This window comes from Erythrolamprus reginae, chromosome 4 (assembly GCF_031021105.1).
Source record: "Erythrolamprus reginae isolate rEryReg1 chromosome 4, rEryReg1.hap1, whole genome shotgun sequence".
NCBI classification, from domain to species: domain Eukaryota; kingdom Metazoa; phylum Chordata; class Lepidosauria; order Squamata; family Dipsadidae; genus Erythrolamprus; species Erythrolamprus reginae.
In genome coordinates, this window is record NC_091953.1 from 79,686,536 (window position 1) to 79,711,421 (window position 24,886).

At 41.0% G+C, this 24,886-nt stretch overlaps 1 protein-coding gene across 2 annotated transcripts in view; it reads right to left on the minus strand.

Annotated features, from left to right (window-relative positions):
• SMS (spermine synthase) overlaps window positions 1-24,886 on the minus strand; it is a 128,399-nt gene that overhangs the window by 98,884 nt on the left and 4,629 nt on the right. For both annotated transcript variants that reach the window (XM_070750718.1, XM_070750719.1), the window contains exons 2-3: window positions 6,374-6,494; window positions 2,524-2,614 (exon numbers count right to left, since the gene is read on the minus strand). In XM_070750718.1, coding sequence (XP_070606819.1) covers window positions 2,524-2,614; window positions 6,374-6,494 — 212 coding nt within the window. The remainder of the gene's footprint in view (window positions 1-2,523; window positions 2,615-6,373; window positions 6,495-24,886) is intronic.

The window sequence follows — 24,886 nt, forward strand, 5'->3', positions numbered from 1 at the left end:
GAAAAATAGATTGCATCTACTTATGTTTACTTATTTTTGTTTTTTATATATGCTAGGTATTGAGTGTAATGAACTGAACTCAAACTAAACTGATGCTAAATACAAATCCTTAAAAATTATCTGAGTAACTCATGTATTTTTCTGTTGGAATAATAGCAAGACTCCCTCAACTTTAAACAAAAAACCCCTCATCTAATTAGCTTCCATTATTTATATCATTTTCAGCTTCACTCTCAAAAGGCTATGAAACAGAGTTAAAATGGCTAAACTTTGAAAGTATATAAAAATAAATCTGACAAAGAATTTAACTCTATTTGAAGACTATATCCAGACTATATAGAGAACTGAACCATATTTGGTGTGAGCTTCTTTTTAAATAAGTCTTAACATTTCAATTTATAGGATAACTTGAATTTTAAATTACCGATATTTACATTCTGTTTAGAGATCAATACTGATTTTAGCACTTTAAAAACAATATAATACACTTAGTTACTTTTAATCAATGAACTTCTGAAAACTTTAACTTCTATATTTGTAAATTCCATTTACCATATTTTTTGGAGTATAAGATGCTCCAGACTCTAAGATTCACCTATTTGGCGAGAGGGGGAGGGGAGAACAAAAAAAAATCTGCCTCTGCGTCCCAGCAATTTGTCTCCTTGCAGCAAACAGAAAATAGCCTGTTTCAGTTTCACTCTCAGCACATCCTGATTAATACAAGGGGGGAGAGGGAATCTGCCTCTGTATCCCAGCAATTTGCCTCCCTGCAGCAAATAGCAAAAAGTTTCAGCTTCAGCACAACCTGATTAGCACAAGCAACTAATTGTCAGCTGGATCGGCCTCCTGATGATCAGCTATTTCAGGCTGAAAGAAATGCCTTAGCCAATTGCCACCTCTGCACACAGCTGCATTCAATGTATAAGACTCACCCAACTTTTTACCCTCTTTTAGGTCTTAAAATACGGTATTCATTTGTATGTTTTTAATCTTTTTTTCTTTTTTGATTTCCTATTGTTCTTTAATTTTTTCATTTTTTAAAATAAAATAAAATAAAAGGTTAAAAACATGTTGCACCATAGTAAAAGACTATTTTGCCTAGCATTATTTTTCAGAGTAGCTTAATAGCTCTTCCTTGCTGGTCTCTTTTAGCAACATATATTCAGAAACATGCACAATCTAATACTAAAGAAAACTATAACCACTGTGACATGCTATATACCTATTATTCTCCTAAGTACCTATCTACTTACTCACCATTCATTCTAGTATTCTCTTTAGGCACAAACAATGTTTAAAAAACAGAGAAAGCAATGAACAGTAAGCCGAAAATATTAAAGGCAGGAAAGAAGAAAAGGAAATGCTGTCAAAACCAAATTGACCAACAACCAATAGACACTTAAATTTTTATATGATGCCCCTTTGCATGAAAACCAAGTCAGCTAAGGTTTGTGGCTAGAAGGATTTAAGTTTAATAATTAACACCTCGGTATGAAACTTGATTTCAATGAGGCATAAGGGTTGTGTTAGACCTTGGGGGGGGGCATGGACAGGATGGGCATGGACAGCTTGATGTCACTCATGTTGAGGACGCCTCTGGTGGCCTGAGCACCCTGACAGCAAAAATAGGGTCCCAAGTTCTATTTTCGGCTGCCAAGGCCTCCTGCAACCAGTCTCCCAGCAAAAACGGAGCTTCAAAGGTCTACTCGTGACCCTTACAATCTTCATTTTTGCTGGGAAAGGCACCTCGGGTCAGTCCTTCACTGTTCCCATGGGCTGAATATAAGCACTCCATGGGCTGGATCCGGTTCCCAGGCCTTGAGTTTGACACCCCTAACTTAAACTTTCACTTGTTTCCTGGACAGGTTTGGGGGGGGATTGTTTTTGGTTTTTGTTTTGCTACCTTTAAGTCAGCAATGACTCCTAGCAACTGCTTGGAAAAGATCCTGTTCTTAGCAAAGTTTTTCAGAAGTGGTTTGCCATTGCCTGCTACCTAGGGCTGAGAAAGAGTGACAGGCCTAAGGCTACCCAGATAGCTATGGTAGAATTAAATTCATAGTCTGATGCATTAGCCAAGCCTGATGCTTAAAAACTACTACAAACTGCATCTTCTAAAAGACTTCACCTGATTCAATTTGCAATTTATCATTGTAAACGTGATACATGTATGACAAATGAGGAGAAAAGTTCAACTAAAAATGTAGAAAAATATTTTTATTCCCTCCTTTAATAAATAGATTAGGCTTGCCTTTCGTAAACTTAAAACCCACCTCTGCCGTCAGGCATGGGGGAACTGAGATATTTTCCCTCTAGGCCTACATAGTTTATGTATGGTATGTTATGTGTATGTTTTTTAAATTATGGGTTTTTTATTTTTTAAATATTAAATTTGTATTGTACATTGTTTTCTATTACTGCTGTGAGCCACCCCGAGTCTATGGAAAGGGGCGGCATACAAATTTAATTAATAATAATAATAATAATAATAATAATAATAATAATAATAATAAATAGTTTACTCACCTGTTCTGCTTCATCTCTCTCATTCAAATCATTACAACTCTGTACATCAACCAAAACCAAACCATGAAGATAAATTCTCAGATTCGCAAAGCTAGATTTGCAAAAGAAGAAGTAAAAAGCCAGAATTTAATTTACTAAATAAAATCCTAATTTAAGAATTAGTTTTAGTTCATAAAACTCTATATAGGTACAAGGGATGGACAAAACAATGGAAACACCTTGAAAAATCATCAAAATATCTTTTAATATGGTGTTGGTCCACCTTTTGGGGCAAATACAACCTCAATTCTCCGAGGTATTGGTTCATACAAATTGTGAATTGTTTCCAAAGGAATTTTAGCTCATTCTTCAGTTAAAGCACCCTCCAGTTTTTAGAGACAATGGTGGTGGAAATCGACTTCTTACTTGAATCTCTAAAATCAACCATAAATGCTCAATAATGTTGGGGTCTGATGACTGTGGTGGCCAGATGAGATGCTGAACTTCATTAGAATGTTCCTCATGCCATTCTTTAACAATTCTTGCTCTATGGATTGGTGCATTATCATCTTGAAAGATGGCATCGCCCTCTGGAAACAGTTCTTGAACCATAGGATGAATTAGGCCAAAATTCCTAAATAGTGATAGTTGTTAATTCTTCCATGAAGGGAAATCATTGGCCCGGCAGATTTCCAAGAAATAGCACCCCAGATCATCACTGAACCCCCGCCATGTTTGACGGTTGGGAGAAGACAGTCTGGATGAAATTATTCTTTTGGCTGTCTCCAAACGTAAACACAGCCGGAGATAGGAAAAAGGGTAAACAATGATTCGTCAGAGAAAATCACATTTTGCCACTGCTAGAGGGACCATTTCTGCTGGTTTCTACACCACTCTAAATGCTTTGAAACATTTGTCTTTGAGAGCAGAGGTTTTCTACTTGCAGCTCTTCAGTGGAATCCAGATTTGTGAAGCTCCCTTCGAACAGTTTTTGTGGAAACTAGGTTCTGAATGTGTCTATTGAGCTCTGCAGTGATTTTAGGAGCTGCGGTCTTGCAATCCATTCTACCAATTCACTTTAGAGTCTGACAGTCTCTCGACCAGACCTGTGCTTGGCTGAGGACGTTTTCCCTTCTCTTTCAAAAGCAGTCATTACTTTTGAGACATTACCTCTTGAAACAGCAAACATTCGGACACATTCTGTTACACTAGCGCCTGCCATTCGAGCACCAAAAATTTGGCCTCTTCGAAAGTCTGAGAGGTCTGCCATTTCTAGAAAGTTATGACCAATTTCCTTAAATTTCTGTAAAAAAAAAAGGTAGTTTAAAAAAAACATATCAAATAACAGATTTTTTTTTTAAAAACATTAAAATATGTCAAGTTTTGATTGATTTGAACATGTTCAAACATTATGATGCCAAAAAGTGGTTCTATTTTTTTGTCCACCTCCTGTATATGCTAAAAATATTCCTTATCTGCTCTCTTCCTCCCTCCCTCTCTCATCTCTTTCGGGGGGGCGGACGAGTGGCAGGCGGGTGGGTGCTTACAGGGAACGGTGGCCGCCAGCGCTGCTGCAGGAGGACTTGGCGGTGAGAGGGGCGGTAGCGGCGAGCGGGCGGGCGGACGAGTGGCGGGCGGGTGGGTGCTTACGGGGAACAGTGGCCGCCAGCGCTGCTGCAAGAGGACTCGGCAGTGAGAGGGGCGGTAGCAGCGGGCGGGCGGACGAGTGGCAGGCGGGTGGGTGCTTACGGGGAACGGTGGCCGCCAGCGCTGCTGCAGGAGGACTCGGCGGTGAGAGGAGCGGTAGTGGCGGGCGGGCGGACGAGTGGCGGGCGGGTGGGTGCTTACGGGGAACGGTGGCCGCCAGCGCTGCTGCAGGAGGACTCGGCGGTGAGAGGGGCGGTAGCGGCGGGCGGGCAGCGGACAAGCGGCGGGCGGACAAGCGGCGGGCGGACAAGCGGCGGGCGGGCGGCGGACAAGCGGCGGGCAGACAAGCGGCGGGCGGACAAGCGGCGGGCGGGCGGGGGACAAGCGGCGGGCGGGCAGGCGGCGGACAAGCGGCGGGCGGGCAGGCGGCGGACAAGCGGCGGGCGGGCGGGCGGCGAGCTGTATGTAGCGGAAGTAAAAACACCATGGAAAAGTGGCGCGCATGCACAGATGGTGTTTTTACTTCCGCACCACTATATCGCGAAAAATCGAGTATCGCGAGGGGTCTTGGAACGTAACCCTCGCGATACTCGAGGGATCACTGTAGTTCCTCTTTATTTTAAATAATTATTTCTTCTGCAACAACTGAGAAATTGCTATCATCAAAACTTACTTGTTTTTCTCGGCCAACTATTTTGCTGAAAAATGGCCATCTGCATTTTTTGCTGCCTTTTTTTGTCTGCGAGCTTAATATTTTGTCTTAATATTTATGAACTTTCAAAACATGATTTTAATAAGTATCTAAAAAAAATCTATATATCACATATTGGGATTAAATAACTATCAATGCTCCAAAAAGAGCTAGGTTTCTCTGTATGTTAAGATGCAGGGAGCATAGGGGGCTTTGAAAATAAAATATCACTTTTCCTCCGGTATTTTATTACATGTCAATAGATTGTTTTGATTAATTACTGTGTTTAATCACCAGTTAATATAGTGGGTGATTTTTTTAAAATGTGGGGTTATATATTGGATTTATTATTTTTGTTGTACACTGTGAGAAGACAGGGTTTTTTTCAGTGGCCCTTTAAATCCTTAAATCCTAAATAAATCCTTCAAACTAAAACAGAACATACACTGATCTTTGAAAACATCTGGGTCAGAATACCCATGGTTCCAAAAACATAAAACTTCATTCATGAAATATGATTTGTTTCTGGTCCCATTATATTCTTAAAGTAATTCACAGCTTTAGATCACTCCCAAACAACTTTCTGCTGCTGATAAGAACAAAGGATATCTTATGCATTCGATGTTTCCAAAAACATACTTAACATAAAACACAGAGATTGATCTGGAACTCGCAAGAGGAAGCTTATTATCTGTTTTTCTGTCAGATGGCTAAAACCAGTATAGTAGGGCTCTGGGAATATAAACAAAATGATTTAATGATTTCATTATACTGTATGTGATATAACTGATTTAACTGCTCACTTATTTTTGTATTTTGTATTTTGCACTTTCAGTTTTATTTTACCTTACTGTTGTCAGCCTCTTTGTACTCTCTATAATTCATATATTTATAATCCTAATTAAAATAATTGTAATTATATAAATATTTGTGTCTTTATCAAAATTAAAAATGCAAGGATTTCTACAGTAGTTGTATTATATGAACTCAAGAATACTAACATATCTATGTAAAGGAAATATTTAAAACATTGTGATTTTTTTCACAAAATTTGTATTTTGTCAAATTTTAAATAGTATGCGAATTCAGTCCTCGAATTGTGACAATTGAGCCCAACCTTTCTATTGTTAAGTGAGACTTTTAAGTGAGTATTGCTCCTTTTACGACTTTTCTTTTCACAGTTAAGTGAATCCGGCTTCTCTTGTCGGGGGGGGGGGTGTCGTAAGAGGTGATTACATGAACTTGGGAGATAGCAATGGTCATAATATTATTGATGTTAGTTGATATATTAGAACATCAAGAAGTTAGAGCTTGTCTAACAATAAGCTTCGGCAATATGTGTTGATTTTATTAATATAAATGCCATTTTACTTTTCATAATACAGTTAATTAGAAATTAACTCTTAAATCTTTTAAAATATAAAAATTAAGTATACTCTTCACTTAAATTCTTAAAGGAAACCTTGACAAACTGTTAAATAAATGATACTTATAACATACTTCAAAAATTATATATATGAAAATTCAGCTTACCAGCCATTTTTATTGATGTATGTTGCTAGGTAACCATGATTTTCCCAGTTATGAATAGTCTCTGTCATTCCCTCCTTTTGGAAGACGGATTGTAGACATTTAAAAATGGCATTACAATCAGCTAGACAAAAAAAAGGGTTAATACATAAAAATGATATTTAATGCATTTTGTCATGATATTCTTATCAGATTTATGAGCACAAAATGATGATTGTTTAATATCTTTTTTAAAAAAAAATATTTTTATTATATATATATATACATACAAAACATAAAACAACACAGGCAGCAACTTTGTCAATTAAATATTATTCTGATTGTATATTAACCACGGTTTTTTTCTTTTCTCTAACTACCAATAGAACCTTTCCCAAGACTTGTAGAAATCAGATTCTTCCTTATTTTTGACTTCTAACGTTAACTTATCCATTTCTGCGCAAAGTATAACCTTTTCTATGATCTCTTCCTCCTGACGAATTGCTTCAATATTGGGCATAAATTAACCTGGCCGATGTAGTTATGTAATCAAATATATTTGATGCTTTTCTAGTTTTTTGCTGGAATATTCCTAGCAAAAATCTTTCTGGATCTAATTTGATCCCTAAAATTTCTTCCAACCAATTTGTAATTGTATTCCAAAAGTATTTTGCTTTGTCACACTTCCACCAAAGATAGTAATAAGAGCCAATTTCGCCTTTACATTTCCAACATGTTGATGAACATTTTTTGTCAATTCTAGCTAATTGTACAGGTGTTATATGCCACCTATAGTACATTTTAAACCGATTTTCTTTATGAGGGTCATTTTTAATTTTTTTCCCATGCTTCTTGCCAAATATCAAATTCTATACTGTATCCAAGATTTTGTTCCCATTTCTTCATATTTGACTTTATTTTTCCCTTTTCCTCATCTTGTGATAGTAAGTGGCGATACATTTTCTGGATTGTTTTTTTTCTGAGATCCTAACAGCAATTTGTCCAATGTCTTTTCTTTCTCAATTCCCAAGTCTCTCTTATCCTTATCATATTTAGATTTAATCTGTAAATATTCCCACCATTCTAATTTAATTTCTTCCTTTTCTAATTCCGCTCTTGTCTTAATATTCCCATCCTCTTTAGCTATATGTTTATATGTAATTATTTTACCTAGTTTTGTGAAATTTGGGTGGGTATAGACTTCCAAGGGTGAAACGCCTCTGTATTCTTGGCTTTTAATTTTTTCCCAAACACTTACAACAGTGAATTTCTAATATAGTGATTTGTAAAATATTTATTAGTTTTACATTTTCCTTGCCATAAAAATGAGTGCCAACCGGAGTATAAATCATGGCCCTCTAAGGTTAATAGTCTACTGTAGTCTAATTAAATCCAATCTTTGATCCAAATTAAGATGGATGCATTATAGTATTTTTTCCAGGCTGGTAAGCTAAGGCCACCCTCTTCTTTTGGCATTTGTAGGTATTTAAGGCGAATTCTTGGTTTTTTGTGTTGTCAGATAAATTTGCCAACAAGTTTATTCAAATTAGTAAAGTAATCTTGTTTAAGCTTTATGGGGATGGTCTGAAATAAAAAAAGAATCTTTGGTAGTATACATTCATTTTAACTGTGGCTATTCTACCCATAAAAGAAAGTTGAATTTTTTTCCATTTATCGAAATATTTTTTAATTTTCTCATTTTGTCATAATTATCAGTTTTAAGAGTTGGACATTTTGCTATCAGAATGATCCCTAGGTGTTCTGTCTGGGTCCCTCCAGAAGCCAACACCAACCCAAAAAGAGAAGCCAGACACACTGGTAAAAAGCCAAGGCAGTTTATATAAGTCAAAGCAAACACAGGTAACAGAAACTGTTCTTACAGACAGGAACACACTGGAACTTCACAGAGGTTTCACGAAGGCCATGAAATAAGACAGGATTCTTGCTGTCAAAAACAATGCTGGAGATAACACACCTACGCCTTCCCCAAGTCTTCCAGACTTAAAGGCCACAAGCCAAGATCAGAGACGCCGAGAAGCGAAGCAGGGTCACAGAACTTCCAGTTGATAACGCTCCACATGGCTTCAAGGGCGGGCCTGCCTTTTAAACCCTGCTGAGGAGAACCACACCCAAACCCAGCTGTTGCCAATTCAGTGGTGCAAATACCTTTCTAACTGGTCCCGTCTCTGAGCTGCACGTCGCTGTCTCATGTCAATTATAGCCTGTGCTTCCTCATCCAATGAGTCCAGGCTACTGGCTGGGGAGAGCGCCCCCCCCCCGGGGCTCTCAGGCTGCTCTCCCTCATCCTCTTCCTGACTTTCCTCTCCCCCGTCTGCCTGTTCCTCCCCCTCCTGTTCACTGTCCTCCTCCTCCGGGCATGGATCCAGCAGAGACGCAGCCAGTCCCTGAGGAGCCTCAGGCTGAATCACAACACCATCCCCCCTCGGAAGGCCCCTCCCCACCTGCCAGCGGAGAGGACGTGGTTTCTGGGGAAACCGGGCGTGAAAATCCCAAAGAAGGTCGGGAGCCTCTAGCAATGCAGCTTCCACCCAGGAGTAGTCATCAGGGTCCCCCTCCACCCATTGCACCTTGTATTGGAAGCCAGCGTCCACCCAACGGGAATCCAGAATGGCATGCACCATAGCATCAGGGAGGTGGTCACGAACACACGGGGCAGGAAACACGGGAACGTTGGGACGGAGCAGACAATCGAGAGGGACAGGGACTAACAGTGAACGGTGAAACACAGGGTGGACCCGCAAGTTGACCAGCAAGGTGAGCCGGTAGGCCACCGGGTTGATAACCTTTTCAACGGGAAAAGGGCCCAGGAACCGGGGATCTAACTTGTGCCTAGGTAATTCGGAGGCTATGTATTTCGTGGACAGCCACACCTGATCCCCCACCACCAAGGGGGGCACATCCCGTCTGGAGCGATCAGCCACCCTCTTATAGTCCTCCTTGGCCTTATTGAAGTATCTTTTCACCATCTCGTGGACCACCTGCAGCTCCGAGAGGAAGTCCTCTGCAGCAGGCACCGGGGAACCTAGGAGGGTCAAGGGAAAGAAGCGAGGATGGAAGCCATAATCGGCAAAAAAGGGAGTGAGTCGGATCGAGGAGTGGCGGGAGTTGTTAAAAGCAAACTCCGCTACAGGGAGGAACCGGGACCAATCAGACTGGCGATCCACCACTACACACCTCAGGTATTGCTCCAGTATCCCTATGACCTTTTCTGTGCCTCCATCGGTCTGGGGGTGCTGCGTCGATGCGAGGCACACGGACACATTCAGGGCCGACATCAATTCATGCCAGAACCGGGCTGTGAATTGGGTTCCCCTGTCAGAGACCACCCGATCCGGGAGCCCATGCAACCTAAAAATGTGGCTGATAAACATTTGGGCCGTGAGTTGGCAGTGGGCACCCTAGTGCAAGGTACAAAATGAACCATCTTGGTGAGCATATCCATCACCACTATGATTGCCGTGAAGTGAGCAGAGGAAGGCAAATGGGTCACAAAGTCAATGGACACGGCACCCCAGGGTCTCTCGGGCGTGGGCAAAGGTTGCAGTAATCCTGGCGGAGCTCCAGTCACCCCTTTGGCCGTACGACACCGGACACAGGTGGCCACATAGGAACGCACATCATCTTGGATGCGTGGCCACCAGAATGTCCGAGTGACCAGCTCTAATGTTTTGAACAGGCCAAAATGCCCCGCCACTGGACAGTCATGACACTGGGCCATAATCAGGCCCCTCATTGGGCCAGCGGGAACATACAGCTGCCCCCGGTACCGGAGCAGACCGTCTTGGAACGTCCATGGGGAATTGGGTGTCAACTCCCGCACCCTCTGCGCTACGAACCCATCCCCCCGCTGCACCTCCCGTAAACGGCGACGCAAGTCCACCGGGTCCTGGGTCGCAGCCAAAGCTGCAGGGGGCAGGACCGTCTGCAGAGGAGCCGCCTCCTTCGGGTGCGTGTACTCCGGCTTGCGAGACAACGCGTCCGCTCGAGGGTTCTGAGCGCTGGGAGTGTACCTGATGCAGAAATTGAACCGCGCGAAAAAGAAAGACCAGTGGATCTGTCTCTGGTTCAATTTCCGAGCCGTCTGGAGATACTCGAGGTTCCGGTGGTCCGTCCGTACTTCAATCTGGTGATGGGCCCCATCCAGTTAATGCCGCCAATGCTCAAAGGCGGCCTTAATCGCTAAGAATTCCTTCTCCCAAATTGTATAATTTCTCTCCGAGGGTGACAGCTTGCGGGAGAAGTAGGCACACGGAAACAGAATGTCACCAGGAAGATGGGCTTGGAGTAGCACTGCGCCAACCGCTACATCCGAGGCTTCTGTTTCCATCACAAACGGCTGAGCGGGATCCGGATGGCGCAGGAGCGGTTCAGTCATGAACGCTGCTTTCAGGGCGTCAAAAGCCCGTTCTTCCGCCTCCCCCCAATCAAACAGGACTTGTTTCTGTAACAACCGAGTCAAGGGCGTGGTTAAGGTGGCATACCGCAGAATAAAAGTTTGATAGTAGTTCGCAAACCCCAAGAGACGTTGTACGTCTTTCACCCGGCGTGGAGGTTGCCAAGACTGAAGTGCGGCCACTTTGCCCGGGTCCATGGAAATGCCACCTGGAGATAAAATGTGCCCGAGGAATTCAACGGTGGTCTGGAAGAATTGGCACTTCTCCAGCTTGGCATACAAATGCTGCTCCCGTAACCGGAGCAGGACCCGGCGCAAATGGCCCAAGTGCATGGCATGGTTCGGGGAATATACCAAAATGTTATCAAGGTAAATCACAACAAAATGGTCCAACATGTCCCGAAACACATCATTCATCAGATGTTGAAATACGGCTGGGGCGTTGGTGAGGCCAAAGGGCATCACGGTGTATTCAAAGTGGCCGTAACGCGTGCCGAACGCTGTCTTCCACTCATCCCCGGCACGCATCCGGACCAAATTGTATGCACTGCGCAAATCAATTTTGGTGAACACCGTTGCCGTCCGCAACCGGTCCATGAGTTCAGGGATCAAGGGCAAGGGGTACCTATTCCGCACCGTAATGGCGTTAAGGCGCCGATAGTCACAGCAGAGGCGAAGATCGCCCGTTTTCTTCTTCACGAACAAAACAGGGGCAGACAAAGGGGACTTGGATGGCCGAATAAATCCCTTGGCCAAATTCTTCTCAATAAACTCCTTGAGAGCCACAAGCTCCGGCTCTGACATGGAGTACAAACGACCAGCCGGGAGCTTAGCGTCAGGGATCAGGTCTATGGCACAGTCGTACGTCCAATGCGGTGGTAGCCGATCCGCCTCCTTCTCGTTAAAAACATCAGCGAACTCCTCGAGGCAACGGGGTAACTGGATCACGGGAACTATTGGGCCGTGGGCTGCGCACACATGTCGGTGGTGGTCCACACACTGCAAACTGAAGAATGTTACCAGGTTCTGGGACCACACCACATGCGGGTCATGCACGCGCAGCCACGACAACCCCAGCACGAAGGGAAAATGAGTTCCGATGCACATCCGCACTGGCAGGGTCTGGAAATGGATGGGACCAGCCAGCAACACCCGCCCATCAATGGTCTCAACAGTTAACGGCGGGATGACAGGACAAAGGGGCAAGGAATGCCGTTGGGCAAAGGCTTCGTCCAGAAAATTCGTCGTCGCCCCCGAATCCACGAGGGCCAACGCAGGATAGGTCCGAGTCCGTTGGGCAATATGCAGGGTCACAGAGATCGTCAGGTGTCGAAACGGTCTGAAGTCTGTAGCCGCGGAGTCAGGAGAAAGTGGGATACCCGCCCGACCTCGTGTTGCCACCAAGCCGGGCCCCCCTCGTTTCCCGACCGCTCCGACAACTGAGGACGTCCAGACGAAGGCCCCGCCATCAGAGAGTCCATGACAGGGACAGGGACACACGGGGTTGTCTCCTGGCACTGAACGGGGGAAGCCACTGGAAGTACAGGAGAGCTGGAGGGTACTGGAACGGCGGCAGCCACCGTGCTCCGCCTCTTGTGGGGACAAACCACAGCAAAATGTCCGGGGCCCTGTAATAGAAACACAACCCGGACGCCCGCCAACGCCCCCGTTCCTCCGGGGTCTGGCGGGGTCGGGCGTAACTCACGTCCATCGGCTCCCCGGCGGAAACACGATCCATCAGGCATGGAGGCAGTGCTGGTTGAAAACATCGGGGCGCAGGGGCCGGAGCCAGGGTTTCTACGGTCGACAACCCCCCGCTGCGGAACAGGTGTCGGCGGGACGCCTGACACACGGGGGTTGGTCCGTCCCGCTCGACGGACTTCCCTGGCCAACAGCCTGGCCTCTATTGCCAGGCAATGCCGCTCCAAAGCGTTCAGAGTGCCGGGCAGCACCTCATGCACCAGCTCATCCAACATAGTGTCCGATAATCCATCCTGAAAGGCCTCGAGCAGGGCAGCCTCATTCCATTGGATTTGCCCAGCCAGGGACCGAAAGTCAGCCATGTAGTCCGCCAGGGGGCGCGAACCCTGGTGCAGTTGCTTCAGCGCCCGCGTGGCCGTCTGCTCTTGCACCGGGTCCGCGAATTGGTGATGCAGCTGGTCACAGAATCACAACACCTAGGTATTTTATCTTTTTCGTTATTTGAATATTTAACCTTGCTATTAATTCATTTTTTTGATCATTTCTCATATTTTTAACTAGCATTTTAGTTTTTGGATTGTTCATTTTTTGTCCCGCTAGATTCCCAAGTTTTTCAATATCGGGCCTGATTGTAGTGGGTCTTCCAAAATGAAAACAAGGTCATGCCTGTAATTTGTATTTCTCTTTTTAAATTTTTAATCCTTTTATTTGTTCATTCCTTCTAATTATTCTGGTAAGCACCTCTAACGTTAATATGAATAAAAGAGGTGAAAGCAAGTATCCCTGTTTTGTACCTTTTTCTATTCAAATTTTGGGGCTTGTGTCGCCATTTATTATGTTAGCAAATTGTTCCCTGTATTGCTCTTGAAAATTTAAACCAAAATCCATATAGTCTATCTGTTTTAACATGAAATCCCAATTGAATGTTTTTTCGGCATCAATAAACACTAGTGCAACTTGTTTCTCATTATGGCATTCATAATATTCCAGAATATCTAATACTGTTCTCAAATTATTCCTCAGCTGTCTTTTAGATAGGAATCCGTTCTGATCGGGCTGAATAAATTCATTTAAAAATCCTTTTAATCTGTTTGCCATAATTGAGCTAAATATTTTATAATCCACGTTTAGAAGAGAAATGGCTCTGTAATTCACTATTTGAGTCTGGTCAGTATCTTTTTTAAATATCAACATTAGGTTTGGGTCTTTCCATGAAGCAGGTATTTTGCCTTCTTCCAGGACTGCATTAAATACTTCTAGTAGTGTCTCTTCTAAGACTTCTAATATCTCTTTGTATAATTCTATAGGTAGGCCATCAGGTCTGGGGGCTTTATTATTATTTTTTCCCTGCTTCTCTTAGCTCTCCTATTGAAATTTGTTGGTTTAGTCTTTCTTTAATATTTTCTGTTACTTTTGGAAGATTCACCAAATCAAAAAAAATTGTAATCTGTTCCGCTTCTACAGGTTCATTATATAGATTATTGTAGAAATTCCCTATAATCTGTTTGTATTGTCAATATCGAAACAAATTTTCCTTTCTTCATTTTTAAGGCAGCTAATCATTTTTTTGCTTTCATTTTTTTGAGTTTTGTGGCTAGCCATCAACCCGGTTTATTGGCATTCTCAAAGAAATTCTGTCTATTATTTCTTTATTTGTTGGGCCAAGTTTTCTTTTTCTAGTAGATTTATGTTTTAGAAGATCATTTGTTGTTTAGTCTCATTCTTTTGGAGATGACATTGGAGTTCTTCTTCCAATTCTTGATAATTTCTTTCTAATTTTTCTATTTTTTCCCTTTTTTTTTTTTAATTCTCTAGCCATGTAAGAAATTGTCGGTCCTCTTATCACCGCTTTTGCTCTATCCCATAGATTTTGTAAATTGGATTGTTCTTTAGTGTTTTCTTGGAAGAAGAATTTTAATTCTTTCATTCTTGTTTTATATTCATTATGTCTTAAAATCGCTCTTTTAAATGTCCATCTACTATTTTTTTCTTCTTTCCCTTTCCATAGTGTTAGCATTATGGTCAGAATCTAAATTTGTTTCAATCCTAGTGTCTTCTAACTGCATATTTATTTCAGTTATTGTCATGTCTAGTCTTGACCAAAATTTATGTCTATTTGAATAGAATGTAAATTTTTTAGTCTGAGGATTTCTTTTCCTCCAGCTATCTCTTAATTAAAATTCTTTAATCAACTCAAAAAAAGCATTCGGAAGAGTTCTTCTATTTTGTCTTTCATTTTCCTCATTAAGGTAGTCAAGGTCTTTATTCACAACTCCATTAACATCTCCTATTATATAAATATTGTCACCCACGGTTTCTCATATCTTTGTAATTTTTTTATAGAATTTTTGTTGTCCTTCATTTGGGGCATATATGTTAATCAAAAGTTATTGGTATTTGGTTTTTGACAATTTCCACAATCAGAATCCTACCCTCCACATCTTTATAAATCAATTTTGCTTGGATATTTTCATTTATGTACATTATTATGCCTCTTTTCCTTTCCTAGGCAATTTCCTAATTTGGGTCTTTTATATGTGCTTCTTGGATTGCAATTATATCTGCTTTTCTTTTACTCATCTGATTCAAAACTTTATTTCTTTTTTTGGTGCATTTAATCCATTTATATTTACAGAATATAGCTCAATTCCTAGGTTAATTTTTGGTTGTACTCTTACTTAATTTGTACTTTGGTCTGACTGCTCTCATACTTCTAACTTCCGTATGTCCTTCTGTCCTGCCATCTCTATGATCTTCTTTACCTATCCTTTCTATCATTTCCTCTTGTCGTTTCCATTCTTGGTCTTCCCTTGTTTGTCTTTCTAGTTCTGCCTTATCTGAATCTCCCGCTTCCCCGGTATTTCTCTCCTCTATCGCCGACTCGTTACCAAAATTAGTGTCATGAAATTCTTCTGCCTTTTCTATGGAATCTATCCTAATCTTTTTTTCTTGCCATGATATCATAATCCCTTCTGGTGTCAGCCATCTAAAGTTCACATTGTGTCTTATTAGTTTAGATGTCAGGAACATATAAGTTTTCCTCAGATCTCGTATCCCTTTTGGGACCTGTTTCAGAACAACCAGTTGCCTCCTTCTATATTTGATGGGATTCTCTCTTGCTCTATGTAAAATTTCATCACGTATCGATTTTTAACTAATTTTACATGGACCTCTTTGGGGGGATTGTGGCGCCTAGCGTAATTTGTATTTATTTGGTAAATTTCATCCATTTCATTTAACATTTCTTCTTTCCCTGTCCTTAACGCTTTAGCCAATATATCTGCCATCACATCAGGGAGGTCTTCACCTTTTTCCTCTCACAAATTTTGAAAGCGCAGGTACTGATTCGCTTTCTCATTTTCCCACATTATGACTGTATTTTCTAATTCCCTATTAGCTTGCGTTAATCTATCGTTCATCTCATCCAACCGTCTGTGTTCCTGATCCATTTTCTCCTCCATTTCCTGTAACCTTTGTTCATTTTTTAACCTCTGTTGCTGAAAGACTTCATATTTAGCATCCATATTTAACATTCTTTCTTTTAGCTCTCCTGTATCATTTCTAACCTCCCCTATCTCCTTTTTAATATCTTCACGATTTTTAAACATCATTTCTTGCATTTGCATAAGCATCAGTTGTAAATCTTTAAAAGAGTTTGATCTCTCTCTTTGTGTCATCATATCTTCTATAGACCTCTGAGATGGACTAGGGATTGCCGAGGTAGATTGATTTATGGGCCTTCTCCCTGACCCCAATCTAGACAAATTGGATAAACTAGTTATTTTATTATATTTTTCCCACCAAAATGCCCAACTCAGCAAACCCTTCTCGCCCCCCTCCACAATTTCTTCTGTTAAAGGCTATTGGTAAGCTAAGTAATATAACAATCTATATAGATATGTATAATAATCTTATTTCCCCTAAATTAATACAAATTGATAAAAATAAAATTGGTATTGATTATTATATATAGATATTATTGATTGTAAATTAGCTACAAATTCATTAACTGATTATAATTATAATACACTATATAGTATATTCAACAATTAATAGAGCAGTTTATAGTATATATAGTAATTAATAGAGCAGTTTATCGCAAGAGAAAAAAAATATGATTCAAATAAATTCAAATAAATATAATATGAAAATATCAAACACCAAATAGAATGAGAGAGAAAAGAAGCAACGATGGAAAGGATAATCAGAAAAGTCTCAAAGGATAATCAGACAAGAATTAATTAGTTATATGATAATAAATCCATTCAGGATCAAAATTTTCAATCACTCAATGAAAGAAAAGTATATAGAAAAGTGTAATGCAGTTCAGAGGAAGATTCTATACAGTTCTCTGCGATTCTTCTTCTTCTTCTTCTTTTTTTTGCTAGAGTTTAGGCTAAAGTTATTTTACAGCTCCAAAGTTCCACAGTTCAGTTCAAAGACAGGGTTCAATATCAAAAACAAAAAAAAGCAAGAGAAAAAGACTATTTGCTAGTTATCATCTATTATGTACCATCTTTACTGCCAGTCGTGTTGTCAGTTTTTCACTTTTTACCTATGGAGTAAGCCCGATCTTATTTGAAATTTAAAAAGCAACCAGTGGAGGGTTTTTTTCCCTAAGTCACATCTCAATTCGCCGCTTGCCGGAAGAAGAAAAGATGGTGACTTCCTCCTTCCTCCCTTACTGTACCTTCTTGTAAAATAGGAACACCACCAAGGCTTTAATCCACTGGTAACACATCCAATCTCATATATAAATCAAATTAAGATCCTGGTATGTTCTTCTTTTCAGATTATGATGCACGCTGTCCCACTAGTTTATAGCTCAAAATTCGACCAGCTGGGAGCACCTTCAGGTTGACATTGCGCTCCCTCCCTTGAGCAATCGATCTCTCTGGGGCTGTCCTGGTCCGCCGATCGGGCCACCGCCGCAAAATCTGCTGCCGGTACACCCCAATCTTCCGATCCCTTCTCTCGTGATCTACGGCCTTACCAATCGCTCATGGGTCTTAACCAATTGTTAAGATTCCTTTTGTATCTTCTTTTAATAAATCTTGATAAAGAAATTTTTTTTTCTGTGAAGGTGGCATACTTAACAACTTAATAGCTTTTTGGCATTTAGTAAAGATTAGTTTCCCAATTGTTATAAAACAGAACAGAATAGAATTCTTCATTGGCAAATGTGATTGGACAAAAAAGGAATTTGTTTCCAGTGCATAAGCTTCAATGTATACACAAGCAACAAGTAATAAATCATGATCACAAAATACAATCATCATAAATCATAAGATATAACCCTCAGTGACAGTCACAGGATACTAAATAAAAGCAATCAACATAAATCATGAAATACAAACAACAAAGTTATAGTCATAAGAAGCTAAGGAAATAAGTAATACAAAAGATGAGAAAGATACTAGTAATACAGTCCTACTACAATTTGACATCCCAGGACATACAACAGTGCTGTGGGAATTAGTTGTTTAGCAGAGTGCAATGCCCAGCAGGGCTCCTTAAACTATGTCCGGCTGGCCAGATACAGCCTGCCGAAGATATTACTCCAGTCCGCGTGGGACTATAAAGTTGCCCCAACCACATCACCCTACCCACCCCCATCCTTCAGCTGGGTGCAGGAACTTACCTTTGCAAGCCCTGTGAGTGGAACTGGAAGGTAAGGCAAATGTTTTTGGCCAGCATTGCTTCTGGAGGCGAGGGAGGCGAAAAAAAAGGGCCGTATGGAGGCCTCTGTATGGCCGGCAGTGCTACAGGACTGGATTGGAGGAAAGCTGCCTGCTCACCCACCCGCCAGCCGGACTAGTCCTCAAGTTTCAAGTGATAAGAGATGTGTTAATTTGGAGGGGGCATGGGATTGTTCTACCTCCCCGCCGGACAGCTAGTTTTCAGTCTTCAGCACCAGTTCAGAAGTCCCCCCCCCCGGGGACAAAGATTGTGTGTGAGAGAGAGAGAGCAAGGGGGGGGAGAGAGAGAGAGGCCAAGGAGAGAGCACAGAGACAGAGAGAGAAAGAGAAAGAGGGAGGGAAAGAGAGAGACAAGACATAGACACCACAGAGAGAGAATGTTGATTGTAAACTCCTTGGGTCTAAGAAGAATTGCTGCAAAACTGAGTTTCCTGAAGTAGACCACTACACTCGTAAAAAACTTTTAAAAATGATCTAGTAAAAACAAGTCAACCAAAAGAACAACATCCAAATAAAAGCAAATAAAATACCCCCAGAAGCAAAGCAAATTAAAGTTTAATTTATATGTATTGTTTAATGGACTGCTAACTTGCCCATGCCCACCCAGTCACATGACCACCTAGCTGCACCCACCCAAATGACCCACCTGACCATGCCCACCCAGCCATTCCAGCCTAACAGCCTGAGCGACTGTGACTTGGCCGTTTAAAAAGTTTGAGGCCAAGGCCAATTATTTCAACAGATGTCAATGAACATCTGTTCATTGTGAAGCACATAATATTCCTTTTTTAAGAAAACAAAGAATTCCTCAGTTTGTAACTTACATAAAAAATCTTTTTGCATTTAATACTTGTATTCTCCTTTTTATTTAATCATAATTTTTCAAGTCAAATCACTGGCCTATTATCTAAAGAACTAATTGTCAGCTAGCCTGCTGCTAACTGCCATAGAAAAGGGAGGAGGGAGCAGTGGAAAATTGTTCATTGTAGCTTTGCAATTCCAAACTGGATTTAATCTCTCTCTCCAAGGCCATTTCTGTTAGCTTTGGTATGCACTGGCTTCTGGTTACCTAACTATCCAGGTGATTGGGCTGTACAATTTGTTTCAAATTGCTGTTTTCACATGCTTTGCCTCAGAGCTTGTCTAGAATTGCTTGCTTTCAGTCCATTCCTAGTAAAAGTACTTTTCTCTAAATTTATGGCACCAAAGATTTTTCTTTCCTAGAAAATAGACAGAGGTAGCCCTGACATCAGGAAAGCCCCACTTTAGTGGTCAACCCAGAGACAGCAATCTACCTTGAAGACCAAGCATCCAATGTTCAATCCTGGAAGTGAACTGGAGGAAACTGGAGGTACAGCTGGCTCCATTAGACCACACCAGGCTCGAGGTGAGCAGAATAGCAAGCTGGATTTCAATGAGAAGCCCATCAGGCTCAGATGGGTTAGGCAAAGACACCCCACCCCCTCTGAGGGAAGCGAGGCTGAACCAGGCCCTGTTCCAATACAACAGGATCATCTTCTCCGTTTCCGCATCTCATATTTTATTGACTTCTTGGCACATCTCCCATACTCCTCCCTTGGATGGTTGAATATTTTCAGTCTGTCTCCAGACACCAACTACAGATGAAATAAGGAAAGCCTAAATTCTCTCCTAAGGGAGAGAAGAGAGCCATGCATTTTGCTATCCCAAGAATTTGGCATGAACCGACTGATCACTCAACAAATTGCTACTTCTGCATGGTAGACCCTTCCAAATGTCACACTGACAAAAATGCACCGCCTGTACCGTATCTTGACATTCCTTCATCAGTACCACACTGCCCTGAACTTCCTGTACCAACACCTCCAGACAGAGCTACACCATCTTCAAAAGAAAGCAGCAGGTCAGACACCGAGGAAGACGTTGAAGATCATGATTTCTCTTCATATGCAGATGATGAGCAGAAGCCATACTACCCTAACCAAAAAGACCTCAACAATCTGATCAGACCTTGGTCTCACCAAGTCCAACTCTGAGCTTCTGACATCAAGGCTCAAGCAATGGAACTTATTAGATGAAAGCATCCAAGTCACAGATCAGAAGAAACAAAAACATGATAGGCGACTATAATTGGGGATTGATTCATGAAACTGATTTGCAGTATAGTCGTAAATCTTGGAAAACCGCACACTTCTGAACAGTTTTTGGTAATCTGTGTAAATTTGCAATGCATATAGTGTTCTTAGTCTGTATAAATGGGAAGATGCAAAATCGTCTGTTTCTATAGTAAAAATGCGTAATTTCTGTTGCCGTGGTCACAAAAGCGAAGTTTATGATGAATGTAAGCAATTTTTAATTTGTTTTAGACATAAGTAATTGGAATATAACATTTAAAAGCTGGGAACAAAATTTGTGCTACAAAGGTTTTCCAGTGTTGAACAATTATTTAGTTATCAAAATTAAGAAAACAATAGCTGCCTTTATTTTAAACATAAGGTTCAATCCCATAAATAAATGCAGTAACAGTATCTACATTTAGAATTAACTAAGAATATAGAAATAAAAGATTAACTTTTTATTTTTTTAAAAAAATAGATCTTTATTAAATATTTACATAAAAAACCATAAACCAAACCAAAACATAACATGCAAAACGTATACATATAAAGCAAAAAGAAAAGAATAGTCCTGTTGACTATTATTTATTACAGCCTGCTTGTAACATTATAAAGCAATCATAAAACATTTTGTAATTTGCCTTTGATGTTCTATTTCTAAATCATGTTATCTTTTATATCTGTAGATTAATAAAGATATTTGACGGTTTGTCTGTTTACTTCATGGTCTAGGTCCGTGGCATGCAGGGCCATATCAGGGGGCACGTGAGACTTTTGCCCTGTGTCAGTCCCAGCGCACATGTGCGTGATGGCCAGCTGATTTCACCCTCCAGAGGGTTCAGAGAAGCTTCCTGAAGCTACAGAGTGCAAAAAAACAGTACAATGGGCAAAACAGAAGTTCAGAAAATGCATTTCCGGTTTGCCCATTGTGCAAGCAAAAAAAAATTGCCCAACAGACAAACCGAAAGTTTAGAAAAGCACACTTCCGGTTTGCCCATTGTACTGTTTTTTGCACTCTGGAGGGTTCAGGGAAGCGTCCTGAAGCACCAGAATGCAAGAAACAGCACAATGGGCAAACCGGAAGTTCATTTTGCCCATTGTACTGTTTTTTGCATTCCAGAGCTTCAGGAAGCATCCCTGAACCCCCCAGAGTGCAAAAAACAGCACAACTGCAAACTGGAAGTGCCTTTTCCCAAACTTCCGGTTTGCCCATTTAGGCATTTTTTTTCACGTACTAGGCTTCAGTAAGGCTTGTGCACATGCGTGGTGGAAGTGGGGGGGGGAATGCACATACGTAGGGCGAGGGAAGGGGTGTGGGCACGTGCACACATGCTAGAGCACACACACACACACATACCCTTTTGGCACACGAACCAAAAAAGATCTGGCAGCATGTACATACTGCTAAAGAAATTAATATATATCAATGAATACAAGAAGGGCAGTAGAGAAGAAGCTGGAAACTACAGGCCAGTTAGCTTGACATCAGTTGTAGTTAAAATGATGGAGACTCTACTCAAAAAGAGGATAAATCAGCATCTAAAAAACAATAACTTATTGGACCCAAATCAGCATGGCTTTACTGAAGGCAAATCGTGTCAGACTAATCTCATTGAGTTCTTTGACTATGTCACAAAGGTGTTGGATCAAGGTGGTGCCGTGGATATTGCCTATCTGGACTTCAGCAAAGCCTTTGATACGGATCCACATAAAGAGCTGATAGATAAATTAGTGAAGATTGGACTTAATCCCTGGATAGTTCAGTGGATTTCAAGCTGGCTGAAGCATAGACATCAGAGAGTTATTGTTAATGGCGAGTATTCTGAGCAGAGACAGGTTACAAGCGGTGTGCCACAAGGGTCTGTTCTGGGTCCTATTCTTTTTAATATGTTTGTGAGTGACATAGGGGAAGGTTTGGTAGGGAAGGTTTGCCTATTTGCCGATGACTCTAAAGTGTGCAATAGGGTTGATATTCCTGGAGGGGTCTGTAATATGGTAAATGATTTAGCGTTACTAGATAAATGGTCAAAGCAATGGAAACTGCAGTTTAATGTTTCCAAATGTAAAATAATGCACTTGGGGAAAAGGAATCCTAAATCTGAGTATTGCATTGGCAGTTCTGTGTTAGCAAAAACTTCAGAAGAGAAGGATTTAGGGGTAGTGATTTCTGACAGTCTCAAAATGGGTGAGCAGTGTGGTCGGGCGGTAGGAAAGGCAAGTAGGATGCTTGGCTGCATAGCTAGAGGTATAACAAGCAGGAAGAGGGAGATTGTGATCCCCTTATATAGAGCGCTGGTGAGACCACATTTGGAGTACTGTGTTCAGTTCTGGAGACCTCACCTACAAAAAGATATTGACAAAATTGAACGGGTCCAAAGACGGGCTACAAGAATGGTGGAACGTCTGAAGTATAAAACGTATCAGGAAAGACTTAATGAACTCAATCTGTATAGTCTGGAAGACAGAAGGAAAAGGGGGGACATGATCAAAACATTTAAATATGTTAAAGGGTTAAATAGGGTTCAGGAGGGAAGTGTTTTTAACAGGAAAGTGAACACAAGAACAAGGGGACACAATCTGAAGTTAGTTGGGGGAAAGATCAAAGGCAACATGAGAAAGTATTATTTTACTGAAAGAGTAGTAGATCCTTGGAACAAACTTCCAGCAGACGTGGTTGGTAAATCCACAGTAACCGAATTTAAACATGCCTGGGATAAACATATATCCATTGTAAGATAAAATACAGGAAATAGTAAAAGGGCAGACTAGATGGACCATGGGGTCTTTTTCTGCCGTCAGTCTTCTATGTTTCTATGTTTCTAATGAATACATATAGTATATCATGGTACAGGCTCAGGACTCAGACTTTTGAGTCCGAAGCTGTAAAACCTGCTTCAGTCAAGCCTGAGCAATATCTATTCAGGAAGGACAAAACCAGACATCACATAAGGCTAATCAATCACCAGCACTACGAGTAGCTGGACCTGTCAGGTAAGGACCCTGCACAAGACAAGCAGAAGTAACAGCAGACCACAGGAAACCTCTTGGGTTACTTGTCGAGCAATGGGGCAAACCACTATTTTTCAACCTTGGTAACTTGAAGATGTGTGGACTTCAACTCCCAGAATACTTTAGGCAGCATCTTGACTGCTGAATTCTGACAGCTGAGGTCTATATGAGGTAGAAAAACACTGAAGTAAACATTCTGGTTGCTGATAGCTGGCTACAGCCTTTAAAAGAATATTTTCTATGTTTTCCTTGCTGGAAATATCTGGCTTGTGCATGACTTCTCTTGCAGTATAGACGCTCAGATTACCTGATAACCTAGACAGGACGATTTTGATGATTTTTCTGCACACTCCTCTTTAAAAACGAAATTCACAGGCAAATCTTTGTCATAAATAAGGCATTCCTTGCTATTGTCTTCTTAAAGTAAAATTGATAATCTCATAAGAAATTGTGTGTGTACATGCACAAACACACATACATGTACAAAACCTGAAGCAGGACAGCATGTTGTGGTCTTTAAGTTCTATTGTTTAAAAAGTACTACCAAATGCATCTTACCACTTAGTTTTTAAATATTGCATTTTTTAAATTTGAGATTTGTTTACATAAAGATTGGCCTATTTCCCTTATGCAGAATAATTGCAATCCTACTGTAAAAAAATATACAATACAGTATTTGAATACATTTCTTAAATGCCACTAAAGGTTAAGTGTTCTAAACAGACATGATTATAGATAGCCAAGATGGCGCAGACAAAGTCTGCCTAGGTGAAATGCTCTCAAACAGTTTCTTCATTTTGTACTATCTCCCGCAATTCTGAATGGATTTCCTACTCAAGAGATCATCTGCTAAGAATTAAGGAACATTTCTTTAAGGAGCAGCTATCTGCAATTTCACCCCCACCTATCTTTACAAACAGGGAGATTTTAGCACAGGAGAAAGCCATTTCCTGGCAACCATGGATCACCAAAAGCAAACACAGGCAGCAGAGACAAAGAGGTAAAAGGGGGGGAATTTTAAATAGATTAAGGAACAAGGGAATTAAAGAAACGGCTCCCTTACATCTTTCTTACCCACCAATTTACGTTCACTTGCTAACAAGATGGATGAAATATTGCTTTTAAATAGATGAAACTCTGATTTTCACAATGCATCTGCCCTTTGCTTTACTAAAACCTGGCTAAACAAGGAAATTGATGATAATAGTATGCATATTCCGGGCTTCCAGATTTTTCGGGCAGATAGAAATGCAGAATTATCAGGGGGGGAGAGGCTTATGTATATATATCAACAACAGCTGGTCTCAAGACAGAACCATTATACAAAAATTCTGTGATGAAAACTTGGAATCTTTAATTATTAATTGCAAACCCTTTTATTCTCCTCGTGAGATTCATTCTTTCTTAATATCTGCAATTTATATCCTTCCGCAAGCATCTGTAAAAAAGGCACTAAGAACCCTAGCTGATCAGATTAGGGAGGCTGAAGCCAAATACCCTGATTCACTGGCCATTATTTTGGGAGATTTAAACAAGGCAAACTTAAGAGATGAGCTACCAGAATACTTTAAACCAGTGTTTCCCAACCTTTTTTGAGCTGCGGCACATTATTCATATT